Consider the following 15,137-nt stretch of genomic DNA (forward strand, 5'->3'; position numbering starts at 1 on the left):
AGCTACAAACTAATAACAAGGTGTTAACATATATATATATATATATATATATATATATATATATATATATATATATATATATATATATATATATATATATATATATTTTTTTTTTTTTGGCGTTTGCCTTTTTATTATTTACAGCAAAATTATTAAAAGTAGCCAAATATTTTTTTTAAAGAGCAAAATTTGGTGCGTTTTGATGAAAAACTAGGTTGATAAGAAATGTGTGCAGCTGCCACGACGCTTCACGCACCTCGTGGAAACCACGCGCTCTTGTGTACAATCTAAACATATGTTCCTACATGTCCGCAAACATATTAAACTGTTTAAAGTGTACAGTAAGACGAGACCACGGGTTGCGTAATCGTGCGCAGCTGCGACGCGCTTCACGCAGACACGTGGGGAAGCTGCCAGACAGACTTTACTTTGGTACACATGAACAGTTTGCGTGGGTCAAACCACTCAGTTAATCTCGCTGATCTGCGATACATGTACTGAAGTTACACCGTTCACTCTGTAAACTAATATTACTGATTATAACGAGATAAAAATGAGAAAACCCTGAGTCACTCTGAGGTAATAGTTACACAACAGTCCTTCAAATGCAACTACTGGGACAACATGGCTGTTAATTAATAACTTAATACTTTTATTTAAGTAATAACACCAGAGAAAACCAAAGCATGCTGTTATCCTGAATTAGTATTTATGTATCAAATGTAAGGTTGGTGTCTGATAGCTGCCTGAGATCTTACCTCAGATCAAGACCTATTGCTTATACGTTTATTGACCCCTCTTAAAGTAGGTATGACTACAGAGTGTAGTTTAACAAGTTCATCAGCTATCAACACCAGACCTTTAAACATGAAATGAACCCAAATAGGAAGGAATACACAACTATCTCTCTTTCATGAATAAGAGAAAAGCCATACATTAGCCTGAATACTTTGTAGTTACACAATTTATCCAATGCTGTTTCTACTCAAAGTAGCAGTAAAAAAAGTATCAGGTCTACTGAATAATTACTTTCCTCATAAATGTCATGCCATTAAAATGGAAATAAAATAATAACGTAATACCTATATTGTCAAATTGGCTCACCTGAGTGTGTGTGTACAGTACATTTGAACACTGAGATATATCTATCTCCCGTATTATACATCTCACACAATGAAAGCACTCTGTTACCCTGTAAGTTTCAAGTCTCTACAGCATGCTGCCTAAATCAGAGCAGTTCATTACAGACACATACTTCAATATTTCGAGTCAAGCAGAACGGTTTAGTAGCTTGAATATTAAAAGGCTTAAACTAGCGATTGTACAGTGTGGTGTTTCAGTAGTGAGGTTCACAGTCCTCTACGAGACTGTCAGTGATGTAGTTGATCTTCAGTAGTTGCTGGTAGTACTGCTTCTCCACCGCCGTGTTCACCGTCCAGCCCACCACCTCTACACCTCGGGCCGCCCAGTACTGCACATAGTCCCTGGGGGGAAAACAGTGAACGTTTAAACGTGCAAGACACACTCCTACACTGGAGAGGAGTCGATCAGCTTTGAATGGTCTTAGACTGATACACTTGCTCTTCATTTTTTCTTTTTCTCTCAAAAAAAAAAAAACAACTACATGTATTTATTGTATAGAGTGCTGCAGGAATGAGTTGTAAACCCAGAAACAGCTTAGCATTTTACAACTTCCCGTTCCACTGTCCCGAAGTCAATGTTTTCGTTTTTTACTGAATGCCTGAAGTAAGTTTTGTGGTGAACACAAGCTCTATTTATTTAATCATTTGTTTTTTTATAGATAGGACAGCAGATAGAGACAACAGGAAAGCACTGTGAGGAGAGAGGGAGCGGGATTCAAACTCTTATTCAAATGTTAGGCTTTTCTTTAAAAAGGCAATTGTGAACAATGGCTAACTCAAACATGGTGAAGTCATGTGACCATGGTGTAGTTAGATTGTAGCGTGCATTCAGCATTTTACTTCTGGCAGATATAATTAACTTTCACAAGTAAGAAGAGCTGTTTTGTTTTGTAAAGATTAACATTTATTATGAACGAAACATGCAAGTATCATCAACTTTTGTTGGCCACTGAGCATATTTTCTGCGGTAATCCAAAAAGCCAATGGAAAAATGCCAATGCCAATGGTTTTTTGTTAAGGGAACCAGGTGAACATTTGACCGCACCAATAAGATACTAATATTAGGAAAAATTTAATTAGAATGTTTACAGAATCAAGAAGTGACTGGTACTTTCAAGACATTATGTGTGTCCCAATTTGTGCACTTAAGCACTATTCTTTGCCATTTTTGGGCCCTGCTTACACTAGTGCATTTTAGTTTTAAAATGGCATTTTAAAATGAAAACGATCCTCATCTACACTGTCGTTAGCATGTTTAGTCAAATGATAGATAGCTAGATACTGGCTTGCCCCGCCTCCAGAGTCTTCTGATTGGTCCACTGTTCCTGAACTGACACTGATAAGCGGCACTAAATGTAAAAGTTAAATTTGTCTTTAAGTCTAGTGAGTATTTACATAGAAAAACAATGGCAAAGTATCGCACTGGAAAGGAAAAACGCGTTCTGTGTGTGCGGGCTCTTAGGGTGGTGTAGCGCAGGTCAAGGATAATAGTCAGTGCTTAAACACAACCACACAGTGTCACTTTTAATACAACTCCCATTTGAGCGGTTACTGACAGACATGCAGAATTTATTTTAGGACCTGTGGTAGGTGTGTTAAACACCTTACAGTCATGTAAAGCACATAATGAGAATCTAAAAGCAGCACTAATGACATGGTGACTCACGGCGAGACGAAGTTCTTCTGCACCAGGAAGGCGGAGACTCCACACAGGTTCCACAGCAGGTGATGATGGGCCCAGTCCAGGAGCACGTCCAGCACCTGCATCCAGTGGTGCTTCCACGCGGACGAGAACCGCGGCGTCCCATCGCCAAACCGGCTCAGACTCCACGGCCGATGGGTCAGTGCGGTCACCACATTAGGATCCGCCTGCCGCATCTGGAACAGAGCAGCCAATACACCTTTATATCAGAAGAGAGGAGGAAATGCAGATCCCATCAAGTGCAGTCGGGCTGGATTGTGTTACCCTATAGATGACTTTGGGCTCAAATGAGCAGACGATGCTTGTGTTGTAGAGCACCGGATACTTCTGGAATAACTCTTTCAGTGCCGCAGCTGCCTGTGGAAAACAGATACATGAAAGCATTGATATTTTAGTCTCCTAATGCAAGAATCACACAGTGGTGGCCAAAATTATTAAAACACTAGTATTTCCACCAGGTCAAGTCAGTTTTTGCTGTAGTGTGTCAGTAGGAAATATCGGTTTACATTTCCACACATCCATTTTGCCTAGGGATGCACGATATTGGATTTTGGCCGATATTCGATATGCCGATATTTTCTAAATAATTTTGGCCGATGCCGATACCGATATCGATATATATACAAATATATACTGATAAATTTAAACTTTAATTTTACTGAAGAGAAATCCATGTATCTCTTCTGTACTGATTCTACCATAAATTTATTATTTTACAAATGTAGACAGACATTCACATCTGAAAAACAGGTCAATTATTTCACTTGGAGAATATCGGTTTGGCTCATCGGCAGAAATATTCATATCGGCCGATACCGATAATGGTCATTTTAAGCTTTTATCGGCCGATACCGATGTTGTGCCGATATTATCGTGCATCCCTAATTTTGCCATTAATTGTAATAATCCAGTGAGATTTTTGTTTGCACTACAGCCAGTGCTCCACATAGAAACACCCAAAAAACCAATGGACAAGAAATAGTGCCACCAATAATGGACAGTTGCCAGTACCTCATCTGGATGCCCTTTCACGTCAAAGTAGACGGTCAGCTGGCGCTTGATGCATTCCTCTACAGCCTCCTGCAGCGTTGGCACCCTCTCACCTCGGAAACGCTCACTGCTCGCAAACCAACGGAAACATACCACCTGCTGTCTTTAACTCAGTCTTGCTTATTTAAACCCCATGTATGAAACAATGCTGACTGTCTTCCAGTCTAACCTGAGTCTGTGTTTGGCCGCTGCGTCCAGTTTGCGCAATTCAGAGAAGAGCAGCTTGTTCAGTGGCCCCGATCCGTTCGTGGTTCGGTCCACGGTGTCATCGTGCATCAGTATGGGAACCCCATCAGCCGTGAACTCCAGGTCCAGCTCCACACCCATGGCTCCATTCTCACTCGCCTTTCATTGAGAAATGAGAGTCATCGTTAGAGGAAGAAACCAGTGCATGGGGTGAGATATAATACCACACAACCTGAGTTAATGCAATGCTTTCACACTGTGCCAAAGGTACAAGAAATACAAGAAATTAGCTTTTGAGGTTAAAGAACGTGCTGGCGATTTAAAAAACGAAAGAAGACATTTTTTTCCAGTGTGCAGTTAAAGAATATTAAGTACTTAAATGTTAGCCCTTCCAATCACTTGCAAACAGTCAACTTAAAGTTATCAAGTTATCTTGGATAAAGGGCCGTTCACACAGAATGCATTTTTAAAATGAGAGAGAAGTTAGGAATGGCAAAAAAAAAAAAAAAAAAAAAAAAAAAACATACATGAATCTATATATATATATATATATATATATATATATATATATATATATATATGCCTTTTTAGCATCTCAGTTCAGCTCACAGAAATACAATAAAACACAAAAAACAATAAGCTTACATTTCTGAATTTGAGTTGCTAAATCAATACTGCCACAAGTAGAAGAAAACCCAGAACATATTTGAGCACTAAATCATGGAAGAGAAGGCCGCATGGTGAAGCTCACCGCGCGTATAGCAGCGATGGTGTTCTCGGGGGCGTCGTGTCCTCCGCCGCGGTGCGCCACCGCTGACGCGCCGGATGCGGGCCGGAGAACCTGTCTGGCCCGGCTGGGGGGGACCTGTGGGAACCGGAACAACACCAGAAAGAGGTAGAGAGAGGCCGTGAGCACCGTGGGCCAGACGGCGCTCCTGGTTCCCAGCAGAACCACGACGAAGACAACCGAGAACAGCGCGAGCTCATCTCCCAGCTGAAGCATGACGAGACCGCGAGCCTAGCTACGAACGCACGAGCGCTATCACCGCCAATAATCGACCTGTGATCAATAAACACGAAGCATCAATATAAGATACGAGCGTCGCTGCTCTCGGATGATATCCGCATCGCGAGCGTCTAGTCATCCAGATGTTGACACTAGTTCAGTCTGGAGCCATTCATTGCTGCACATCTGTGTCACCAACCTGCTTGCGTCACTGAGCTGTCGTCATTGTTATGACATCACGGATGTATTACGAAACTGCTCGCGTGACCAGTTTGACCTCAGCACAATACACAGCATTAACAGATAGTAAATGTATTTACAGTGCATGTCAATAACCATTCACGCCGCTGGACGAAAAAAGAGCGCAAGATCTCTACCATTAAATAACTGACACAATGCCAGTTGGTGGAAACTTCCTACTGTAGAAAATAACAACTTGACTATGACATAAAAGTTCATTGCGTTCAAAAAAGAAAGTTTGGTTAGGCCTATTATAAGTAAATTTCACGTTTTATTTATATTATTATTATTAGAATGTAAAACATGTACAATTGAGTAAGTTTATATTAAATTATTTCATTGCGATACCAACTCAGAGACTTTTATTTTGAACTTTTTATTTCCATGCACTGAACTTGTGTGGAGATGTAAGTGCATTAAAAATGAATATATTGCTATATTTTAATACATTTAAGTCACTTATTTTGGCCATTTGTTTTGTGTATTTTCTTTGTCATTATTATATCTTAGCTGCCTAGAATACGAGTTGCAAATGCCTTTTATTTAAACTAAGTTCATAACAAGGATTGTTTGACTTAAATCCCCGTGTAAAGGATGATAATAAATAAATAAAAAGACAACTAAAATATAATATAGTTATATTAATTTAATTCAACAATTAAAAACAGTTTTACATTTCAAAAGTATATAAATTATTCACTTAAAGTTATTTAATTGCGACCTTTATTTTGAAGTTCCGCTGACTGTCTTGTCTTTTAGTCTCCCGCTTCACAGAAGCACCGGGCAATGCACTGATCCTTGTGTGGAGATGTAAGTGCTTTCAAAGCTGCATAAAAATTGTTGACACTACTACATTTTATTGAATTGTTTTGCTGTCATTTGTGTATCGTTATCGAATATGTAGAAGCCTGAAACTCTTCAGCAAATATCCTCAATCTGAGTTCACATAAGGATTGCCCTTGACAGCCAGTATCTTACTCTAATTATACCCACATGATAAACGTGGTTAATGTATTTATTTTTGAGCAAGCATGCTTTATTATCTAGTCAATTTTAAGCGTTTGTCTTTTTTATAACTATTGTTACTAGTGACGGGAAAATGAACCTTTTCGAAGCTTCGAATCAATTGAATCAAATGCTTCGCAAAATGATTCACTCTTTGGAATCGCTTGACAAATACTGGTAAAAACAAATGTGAAAAAGACAGTTAAAAATTCATTGCAAAATTTTTCTTTTAAGTATAATACAACAAATGATATAATAAATAAATAAAAACACAATTTAATATGAATTGTCTGTATAACTATCGGTTATTTATTTTGTTTGTTTTATGGAAAGCTTGTAACGAGGCCAGTAAGACACTATTGACTACTCAAAGTAAAACCCATATGCGTTGGTGAAATGGTTCACCGCTGGGAGCTGCTCTCAATGAACTCTTATGATTCACAGGCTCACAAAATTCACCCTTCAATGGCAAACCATTAAAATTTAGCCTCGTTTACTGAAATCCACATGACTTCGGTACTTACACTCTGAGCCAACGTTTAGAAACCAACGATCCACAAAAGTTTCGAAGCGTCACGAAGCAGTGCTTCGCAAGCGCCCATCACTAACTGTTACCATGTTTACTGTCTCCTCAGATGATGTCCGCACGGTTAATCCGCGTTTCCCGTCTTCCTCTCTATGGGTGTCATCGTGCGGGACAGTATGTGGGTCGACGGATGCCCATCAAAGTCACACACACCGTACAGATCCAACCCGCGTCCTTCTCCTCTGACCTCGTCTCAAGGAAGTACAGTCCAATTTACACTTTTCCGGCTATCAAAGGCCTGCGGGCGCTCTCTAGACTCAAGCTGATGCAGACGGGCATCACTGTGGTCTTACTGCCGGCGGTGTACTACCTCTACCTGCAGGGACAGGCGTCAGGACTGCTGCTGGGTTACTCCACAGGCATCGCCGGGTTCGCCGGCGTCATGCTGTACTCCATAAGCCACTACGTCAGACGAGTGGTGGGCATGATGTATCTGGACTCAACGCAGACCGTCTTAAAGGTGTCGCACCTGACCTTCTGGGGTCACAGACGGGACATGTACGTGCCCGTGTCAGATGTCATGACTCTGGGAGAGTCTGGGGACGCCAAAGGAGAGCCCATCCTGCGTTTGAAGCGCTACAGTTGTTCTGATACCATGTACTTCTCCACCAGACTGGGACGAGTGGTGGACAGAAGGGCTTTTGAGAAGGTTTTTGGGAGTTTGTCATGAATTTACTTCCTCTTGTTGTTGCTTTTTCTCATGTCATGGACCGTTAGATACTGTCTTGTAATTTAAGTGACGAATAAAGATGTTATGTTAAAATTTTGGAAAGTCTGACAGTATTCAGTGTTGAGCGCTGTAGTAAAACTACATAACTTCTAATACAACTGAAGTAATTGAAATAGACTACATCTTTAAATCTGGTAACTAGTCATCTATAAACTTGTAACCTATTACATTTCAAAAGTAACCTTCCCAAAACTGAATGACAATCTTCACAAATGAACACAGTTGATTAATATACCATGGTTGCTCTACAAGTATAGCAAATATACAAGTTTGAAATTGTGTATTTTTTGCAGCTTTACACAATGGGGCTGTGAAAGTGGACAAGTGAATAAATGAGTGGTCTTGTTTGGCATCATGCATCTCTTTTGTGTAGTCAAAACAACGTTTTAAATGCTAAAACGGCTTGCGATACGATACCACTAGACCCCAGAGAAAAGACCTCTCAAGCTATGACCCGTCCATAACCTGTAAGATTAATTTCTATTTTCTAACATTTACTCACTGCTAGTGAAGGAAGGGCTGGGTCTCGGTCTGTCCTGTTTTCAGTTAATGAACGGAACACTACACATCCCATCCGATAAATCACAATTAGCTTTGTGCTTTATTACGTTTGATATAAATCAAAGTCTTCAAATTAGTATACGGGCGATAAATGCTGTTTAATGTGAAGCGACTAATTCAGTAATTCAGTTCAAAGAAGCAGAGGCTTTAAGCGAACATGAATTGATTATATCCTCCGTCTTAATACCAGTTTCACCTTGATACATCCATAAACATTGCAAATAGCCCACCTTGTTGGCAGAGGTTAATTAGAGTAACTCCGCCCACCAACATATGATTGGGCAAACCGACACTACAGAAGACGATCAATAAACAGCAGCTCTAGTGACGTAGATAGTGAAATGCAAGCTATAGTCTTTTTGATTCAATCGATCAGACACTCCATACGTTATTATTGCATAATGTTTTATAATTACTAAAGTGCTAAGGAGGAGATAATTGCCACTACTTGCAATAAGTGGTATAAATAGCAGAAAATCCCGGCATTTTTTTTTTTACATGGTGTCACATGTGGAATCTATAGCTAGCACCTAGTTTAGCACCTATAGATTACATCTAGTGCAAATAACATCGCTATTTGCACTTAGTCTAAACAGCATCTATCGCTAAGAAAATGTTATTTTTACTTATCTAATTGTTATTTACACTTAGAGCAAATGGCTGCTGCCTTTAAAAAAACAAACGGGACAATCTGGCATGTACTGCACCTGATATATCCAAGATAATCTGTCAAATCGACACTGGTGAATGAGAATCAAATTTTGAAATTTGAGCTTTAAGTGTAATGCTCATTTCATAGCATTAGTAGTGTGGTCAACTTTGCAATTCCTGTGTTTGTTTCAGCACTTCTCCGTGACATATTATCTAAACAAGAAATTCTCATGGAGCAGCAGAAGAAGATTATGAGGATGGTGCAAGATCTCGAAGCAAACAGGGTTTCTGAGGTCACAGAGACTAACCATGTAAGTCCAAAACAATGTCCAGTTGAAGATTTGAGGTCATTCACTTCCCTCCGATCCAGTCCGGAAACGAGAGTAAAAGTGATAGGTAGCTTTATTAGTTTCTCATTGTTGCTTACGGTTATCTCACAAGTTTTATTGTAGTGACTGCTATACATAAATGGTGTGTGTTTAATTTAAAACAAAAACGGTTGAAAAAAACAACAACCCCTATTTGAATTATAATCTAATTTGGTAAATCTAATATCAGTGTTATTCAGCACTAGATTTAGCCAATTCAATCTGTTTATATCAGTGATCAACGAACTGCACAGTGGGTGCTTGGCGCTTTCAGAGTCAAGTCTATTAAAATCTATTAATTCTGTTAAACAGGAAACATACAGTGAGAACGGAGAAGATGAAATGCCATACAAGGTTGAAGAATCCTGTCCGGTACAAATAGGAAACCAAAAATGGACAAACCCTGTGGACGTACCTGTGCAAAGAAATGTACGAAGAAGATCCCGTATGTTAGAAGAAAATAAATATTTGACGCCTATAAGGACATGTCACAGAGCGACAAATTGGCTTTTGTATTTCACTTGGTTACCCAATCACTGAAAACGCGTCTCATGATGGGACGTCCAAGCAGACGCAACAGGACTTTTCACTATTGCCTAAATAACAGCTTTGGGTAACCTCAAGAAGTTTGCAAAACCTTCTACTTAACCACACTGGGAGACCACCTGAAAAACGAAACCTATAGGAAAGCCATAAAAGACGTGAACATAGGTTTCAGTAAACTTGAGTGAGGAAGAGTGTTTTCAGTTGGTCATAAAGCCACACTCTGTGTACTTGACATTAATTACATGGTTTAGGAATACGTTATAAAATGACTTGCAGTTACTTTTATGTGTAGCAGATAAATATTTGAATATTTTAGTTAAAGACAAACACTCCCTTCTTTGCTCTGCTTTTTGTGCTTTGGTGAAATCTGAAGAAACGGCACTCTTTGTGTATTTGTGACATTGTGTATTACAAAGTGCAACTGCAATCACAAATGGTCAAAGAAACAGTTCTTGCATTAATAGTTTAATTCTAAGCAGCTCCAGTGTCTTCTAGCATGCCCTTAATAGTGTGCTTGCACTCTTGACTGCGAATGAAAACGGGATAAAGAATGTCATATCTCCTTTAAAAGCAATGTATTTAATACAGATTTGGGGCATGGATCGGCAGCAATATTTTCACGAAGTGGCCTAGTGAGTGAAAGAGCTCCACTTTGAAGCCCAGCTGTTGCTATTTTCATTTCTGATTGGCTGACTCGGGTAAAGGTGATCACATGAGGTACCAAGCAGCCAATCCAGCGGCAGCAGCGACACACGTGGCCAGAATCACCTGTACTGTGGACGGGCCAAGCAGCATCTTGGCAAAATTACATGCATGGGCCGTGCTTCCACTCACCGCTAGACAGAAAAGGGAAGCAGTTGAGTTAAAACAACAAAACTTCTTAAATATACATAATATAAAACTACATATTAATAAATTTAGTTTCACTAACAACAACTCACCCATCTTGGCTGCATAGTAGGGGCATTTACTGATGTCTCCACCCATATCCCCATGTGCATGGAAGCCAATGTCCTGCACTTCCTCTTTTATATCCTTCCCAATCTCCTGCAGCTCTGTGAATACCTAATGAAGGTCAAAATGAGAATTTGCTGAAAAATGACTCGCCCTCAGGCCATCTTAGATGTAGAGGAGTGTTTTTCTTCATTAGAACAGATTTGGAGATATTTAGCATTAATTTTGCATCAGTTGCTCACCAATGGATCCTCTGCAGTGAATGGGTGCCGTCAGAACGAGAGTCATTTATCAGCTGTTTGGAGCCTCATTCTGACGGCAACCATCCACTCCTGAGGATCCAGTGGTGAGCAAGTTATGTATTTCTCCAAATCTGTTTGGATTACGAGACAAACTCATCTGCATCTTGGATGGCTTGATGGTTAGTACATTTTGCATTAACAAGTTCCTTTAAAAAGATCTGGATCAAAAGAGGAAGCCATATTTGATCATTCTCTTACATCCAAATTATATTTAAATGCCAGGTTGGCTTCGTCTAGCAGCTTCTTCTTGGTCTCAGCATCCACCTCCAGCTCATTCATGCGACTGCGGTACAGTCTCTTGAAGGCCGTGGGGCTGTGGATGCCTTCAAAATGGTAGAATTTCACTCCTTCACCAGTGGGGGGCAGTTTTAGAGCCCGCTGAGCCACTTTCTTCAGAATCTGCCCTCCTGACAGGTCACCCATGTAGCGGGTCCAAGCATGTGCAACCAAAAGAGCGGGATCGTCACGTCCCACCTCATGAATGCGCTCCACATAAGGCTGTGTGGCTGCCGAGCAGGAGATCTTGCTCTCCCAGTCTTCACCGTAGAGATACTCCAGGTCTTTGGCCAAGGGGTCTCGCCGGTGAAGCTCAGAGGGGAAATACAGCGGGGCGAACATAGGGTGCTCCTTGTTCTTCTCGATCTCTTCCTCAATGGCAGAATAAACATAGTACAGGGCAGCTGTGCCGAGCTGGGGGACGAAATAGCAACAGAATGGAGGTCAAAACAAGACTGGCTCTTTCACCAAACTCTACGAAAGTCAATGAACGCCAGATTCACCTTAAAAAGTTCTCGTTTGATTCGACCCCTCAGGAAGTCCTTGACAAAAGGCGAGTTCTCTGCTCTGTCGTGGGACTCCTTGGTTCCAGCCGTTAACACCTCCGACAGGTCATCAGGACTGAAAGAGAGATAGAGAGAGATGAAGATGAAAAGTATTTATGCTCTGTACTGACACCTACTGGCTTGGAGGCAGATTAAATTAATAGCTAAAGCTTTATTAATGCCATTGTTGAAATACAAGTCATTTTGTGTATGATGCCATGTTATTCCCCATTTGTAACAATTTACAAAGTCAGCTGGTGTATGATGCCTATTATTATTATTATTATCTGTTCAGAAGTGTTATGCTGCAGTCCAGCCTTAAATAGTGCTTGTATTTCAATTTGAACAGATTGCAGTCTTCATCCCATGCGAGTAAACACATACTTTCTTTTTTACTTAAAGTGCTATTCATTTCTTTAGGTGTAAAACTTTTGAATTTGGATAAACTTGATGCACCCTTAAAACAAGTGCATCTTGAAACTGTAAACATACTGACAAGCCTGTCAAGTCAGGACAAGGCCCATGTGGATGCATTCTTAACAGCTTCTTAATAACCATTACTTTTTTATTAGTAGTAATAACACTGAAAGGTACCTGAGCGTATCATCGTCACTGTCAGTAATGATGTTTTCTCCTCCGTTGGACACTGAATCTGCAGCCATCATGAACTGTTTGTGTTTATGTCTGGTTCTCCTCTGCTTGATAAATAAAGGCAAGTCTTGAAGATGACACTACAACCAACCAAGGGCAAACATATTTAATACATACATAATCATCATGTCATGCCTGGTGTTAATATTAATTGCGCAGCTTGTGTCCATTGTGACATTGGTCACGAGCGGCCAACAACAACAACACTCGTGACATTGACTTTTTATGACAGTCACGTTTATGTAGCTGATTATATTAATTTGTACACTGTACGTACCGATAGGATTTCGCTTTGCTCAATCATTTAAAACAGGAGCGCGTTTATACTGTACTTTACCTGCTCTGCGATGTTTACGGTGTGCAGTCTGCTGCAGTTCACATCACGTTGTGTAAATGTTTACAGAACTAGGCCCGCCTCCAAACAGGAAGTAGAATGACGCGCTGTATGTCACGTATCACGTAAGTCCATTCATTCATAGGAATGGGTGAACGATTAAGCGATTGCGAACACAGCATTAAACCTCACGTATATCCATTAATCATGTGTATACATCTCTCTCTCGCTCTCTCTCTCTCTATTAAAATAAATTTGTTACTGTTTAATTGAAAGCTGGTGTGACAACTAGATCTGTGAAGTGTTACGTCTTTCCTCTGTAGCTCAAACGGTATGCTTTTAAATAAACGTGTCTGCTAAATAAATAAAAGATTAAATAAATTACGAATAGTTGTAATATAATATAATATAATATAATAGCCTAAGTGTTTAATTTTAGGTGCGTTTCACTTTTCACCAATAGATGTCAGTAAAAACTAGATAATATCTCAAATCAAGCAGCGGGCGCTAAAAACGAGTAAAATAAATAAATCACCTGTACGTAGATATGCAGCAGATTTAGTTCATAGAGGACTTTTGGTGGGCCTTTTTTTTTTTTTTTTTTTTGTCGTCCAGAACACTTTAACAAAACGCGTCAGAAGCCTTTAACATCAGTTGAAGAGTGTTTGGGTAAAGTCCTCCTCAGTCCACCTCGTGACGGTGAGTTTTGCACTGACAAGCAACACTGCCATTTTCTTAAAAAACAAAACAAAAAAACCCGCAAAAATCGATTCCATTTTATTTTGGCTGAGGCGAAAATGCAACTTTTGACCACAAATCTTTAATAAACCCGTATCTGCTGTTAAAAACTGATCAGAACGCAAAAAGGCCCACAGCTTATAAGATCTTAATGGTTCTCGTGTTAACCCCAATATATTTTTTACCATGAAAAAGTTTCCTCTCGTGCATAACATTGAATGGGATGTAGGAAGCACATATGCCAGACACATTTATCATCTTTTATCAGCATATAAGCCTACTACATAATCAGGAAGTCATATTTTCCCCAAGCGTATAGTGATCTGTAGTACTTCCCTCTATTTATGTCAGTGTGTTCTTAGTAATATGGGAGCAGCCTGCCATGTGTTTGATTGAGCATGTGTGACCTGCACATAAGGATACAATACCATTATGATACACCTAAGATCGGACCACCAGACAAGCCGCTCCACTTAAACAAAGGAACAAAGATGTTTTCCCTCTACAAAACGTCCGAGTATTGAAAAGACCTTTGGCACCTTCATAGCTCTTTTATGTCTTGAAGTGCTCCCGAAGCCCAATTTGACTTTTGTGCTGCCCGTGATGACCGCCCACCTCAGTGTTTATTAGGGAAGAGCTTCCTGAGATCAACAATATTGCTTTGGCCTTGACTTCACCGCTGTGCTATTTCATATTCAATGCGAGTTCCTTTGTTTATGTGCATATTTGGGACTCCAGAGTGATTATCACCGCGGGCTCAATTCCGGTACACGTATCACAGGAGTATACTTTCGGTCGATAATAGTGCCGGTGACATCATTCTGATCAATTGTTAGTCCACCGTTGAGTCGTCGAGGCTCAAATTTGTCATCCAGATATTTCGCCCTTGCATTGTTTTTTTTTAGCCTGAATATTTCTGGCAGTGCCATTTTGAGTCCGGTTTTATGAAAAGAGAACCTTCCTGTCTGTTAGGATTTCCCCTTGTTTTCTCCAATGAACAGTTTAAGTCAAATAATCAACAAGGGTGTGACAAAGCTGTGGAGCATTTACTTTGGGCAAAACAGGCTGAACCTATTACAAGAGATGATTTTGTTGAAAAAGAAGCCGTTTTAGGTGATTTAAGCAGATTTGGATGATGGTCAAGCTGATGTTCATCTGATTTTGATTCGCATTTGCATTATGTGGTTCTAGTGAGCCAACTCCAGTTTTTTCCTCCCATGTGGCGCAGATCAGATATGACCCACAAACGTGTAAGAAAGGAGGAATGCACATGGATTCGGATATTCTCTAATTGGTTTCAAGCCCGATTCATATGTGGAAGTAAATCGGATATGAATTGGATTTGGAGCCATGTGTGTTGCAGGACTTCATATAAAGTTAACTTTGGGTCTACCCTTAAGACATTTTTTGTCAATTTCTGTATTTTTATTAGAGGTCAGAGGGATTTGTCACCTGTTTTGTTGTCCTAACATTTAGAGAATAAGCTACAGTGTAAACAGGCCACATTTGTTTTGAGTGACTTCATTCAGGTTTGCAGGATAACTTCAATTTGAGTGGTTTGTTC

General features: G+C 39.9%; 3 protein-coding genes and 1 long non-coding RNA gene across 8 annotated transcripts; 2 read left to right on the plus strand and 2 right to left on the minus strand.

The window, feature by feature from the left end:
• Window positions 1-629: 629 nt before the first annotated feature.
• On the minus strand, window positions 630-5,478 carry gde1 (glycerophosphodiester phosphodiesterase 1). 2 transcript variants are annotated; one of them, XM_026198145.1, is made up of 6 exons: window positions 4,832-5,478; window positions 4,064-4,239; window positions 3,856-3,961; window positions 3,109-3,201; window positions 2,809-3,020; window positions 630-1,484 (listed from the first exon to the last, which is right to left on the minus strand). In XM_026198145.1, exons 1-6 carry the CDS (start codon window positions 5,081-5,083, stop codon window positions 1,337-1,339), a joined length of 987 nt encoding a protein of 328 aa, XP_026053930.1. In that variant the 5' UTR covers window positions 5,084-5,478; the 3' UTR covers window positions 630-1,336. The 2 variants fall into 2 exon arrangements, with proteins under 2 accessions (XP_026053930.1, XP_026053931.1); XM_026198146.1 differs by having other exon boundaries at window positions 4,726-4,852.
• Window positions 5,479-5,723: 245 nt separating this feature from the next.
• Window positions 5,724-7,997, plus strand: tmem186 (transmembrane protein 186). The gene is made up of 2 exons (XM_026198147.1): window positions 5,724-5,733; window positions 6,967-7,997. Exon 2 carries the CDS (start codon window positions 6,967-6,969, stop codon window positions 7,585-7,587), a length of 621 nt encoding a protein of 206 aa, XP_026053932.1. The 5' UTR covers window positions 5,724-5,733; the 3' UTR covers window positions 7,588-7,997.
• A 371-nt stretch (window positions 7,998-8,368) lies between these two features.
• Window positions 8,369-10,230, plus strand: LOC113039964 (uncharacterized). The gene is made up of 3 exons (XR_003275107.1): window positions 8,369-8,951; window positions 9,052-9,170; window positions 9,540-10,230. It is a non-coding gene; the product is annotated as an uncharacterized LOC113039964 (long non-coding RNA).
• An 89-nt stretch (window positions 10,231-10,319) lies between these two features.
• On the minus strand, window positions 10,320-12,947 carry hmox2a (heme oxygenase 2a). Of its 4 annotated transcripts, none has more exons than XM_026198149.1 (6): window positions 12,839-12,947; window positions 12,445-12,545; window positions 11,809-11,926; window positions 11,228-11,719; window positions 10,715-10,838; window positions 10,320-10,609 (listed from the first exon to the last, which is right to left on the minus strand). In XM_026198149.1, the coding sequence occupies exons 2-6, from the start codon at window positions 12,513-12,515 to the stop codon at window positions 10,482-10,484; spliced, it is 933 nt and encodes a 310-aa protein (XP_026053934.1). In that variant the 5' UTR covers window positions 12,516-12,545; window positions 12,839-12,947; the 3' UTR covers window positions 10,320-10,481. The 4 variants fall into 4 exon arrangements, with proteins under 4 accessions (XP_026053934.1, XP_026053935.1, XP_026053936.1 ...); XM_026198150.1 differs by having other exon boundaries at window positions 12,445-12,581; window positions 12,839-12,934; XM_026198151.1 differs by having other exon boundaries at window positions 12,445-12,548; window positions 12,839-12,911.
• Window positions 12,948-15,137: the final 2,190 nt, after the last annotated feature.

This window comes from Carassius auratus, chromosome 22 (genome assembly GCF_003368295.1).
Source record: "Carassius auratus strain Wakin chromosome 22, ASM336829v1, whole genome shotgun sequence".
Taxonomy (NCBI): Eukaryota; Metazoa; Chordata; class Actinopteri; order Cypriniformes; family Cyprinidae; genus Carassius; species Carassius auratus.

Bases quoted from the DNA above. Each gene is read 5' to 3' on its own strand.
- gde1 (XM_026198145.1), bottom strand. From the start codon at position 5,083: ATGCTTCAGCTGGGAGATGAGCTCGCGCTGTTCTCGGTTGTCTTCGTC. The intron at 3,962-4,063 runs GTTAGACTGGAA...GTTTGCGAGCAG, and splicing joins GCGGCCAAACACAGACTCAG to TGAGCGTTTCCGAGGTGAGA. The intron at 3,202-3,855 runs GTACTGGCAACT...TGTTTTCCACAG, and splicing joins TGAAAGGGCATCCAGATGAG to GCAGCTGCGGCACTGAAAGA.
- tmem186 (XM_026198147.1), top strand. From the start codon at position 6,967: ATGATGTCCGCACGGTTAATCCGCGTTTCCCGTCTTCCTCTCTATGGG.
- hmox2a (XM_026198148.1), bottom strand. From the start codon at position 12,805: ATGATTGAGCAAAGCGAAATCCTATCG. The intron at 11,927-12,444 runs GTACCTTTCAGT...TCTCTCTTTCAG, and splicing joins AGTGACGATGATACGCTCAG to TCCTGATGACCTGTCGGAGG. The intron at 10,839-11,227 runs GTAAGAGAATGA...GACCTTCATTAG, and splicing joins CATTTAAATATAATTTGGAT to GTATTCACAGAGCTGCAGGA.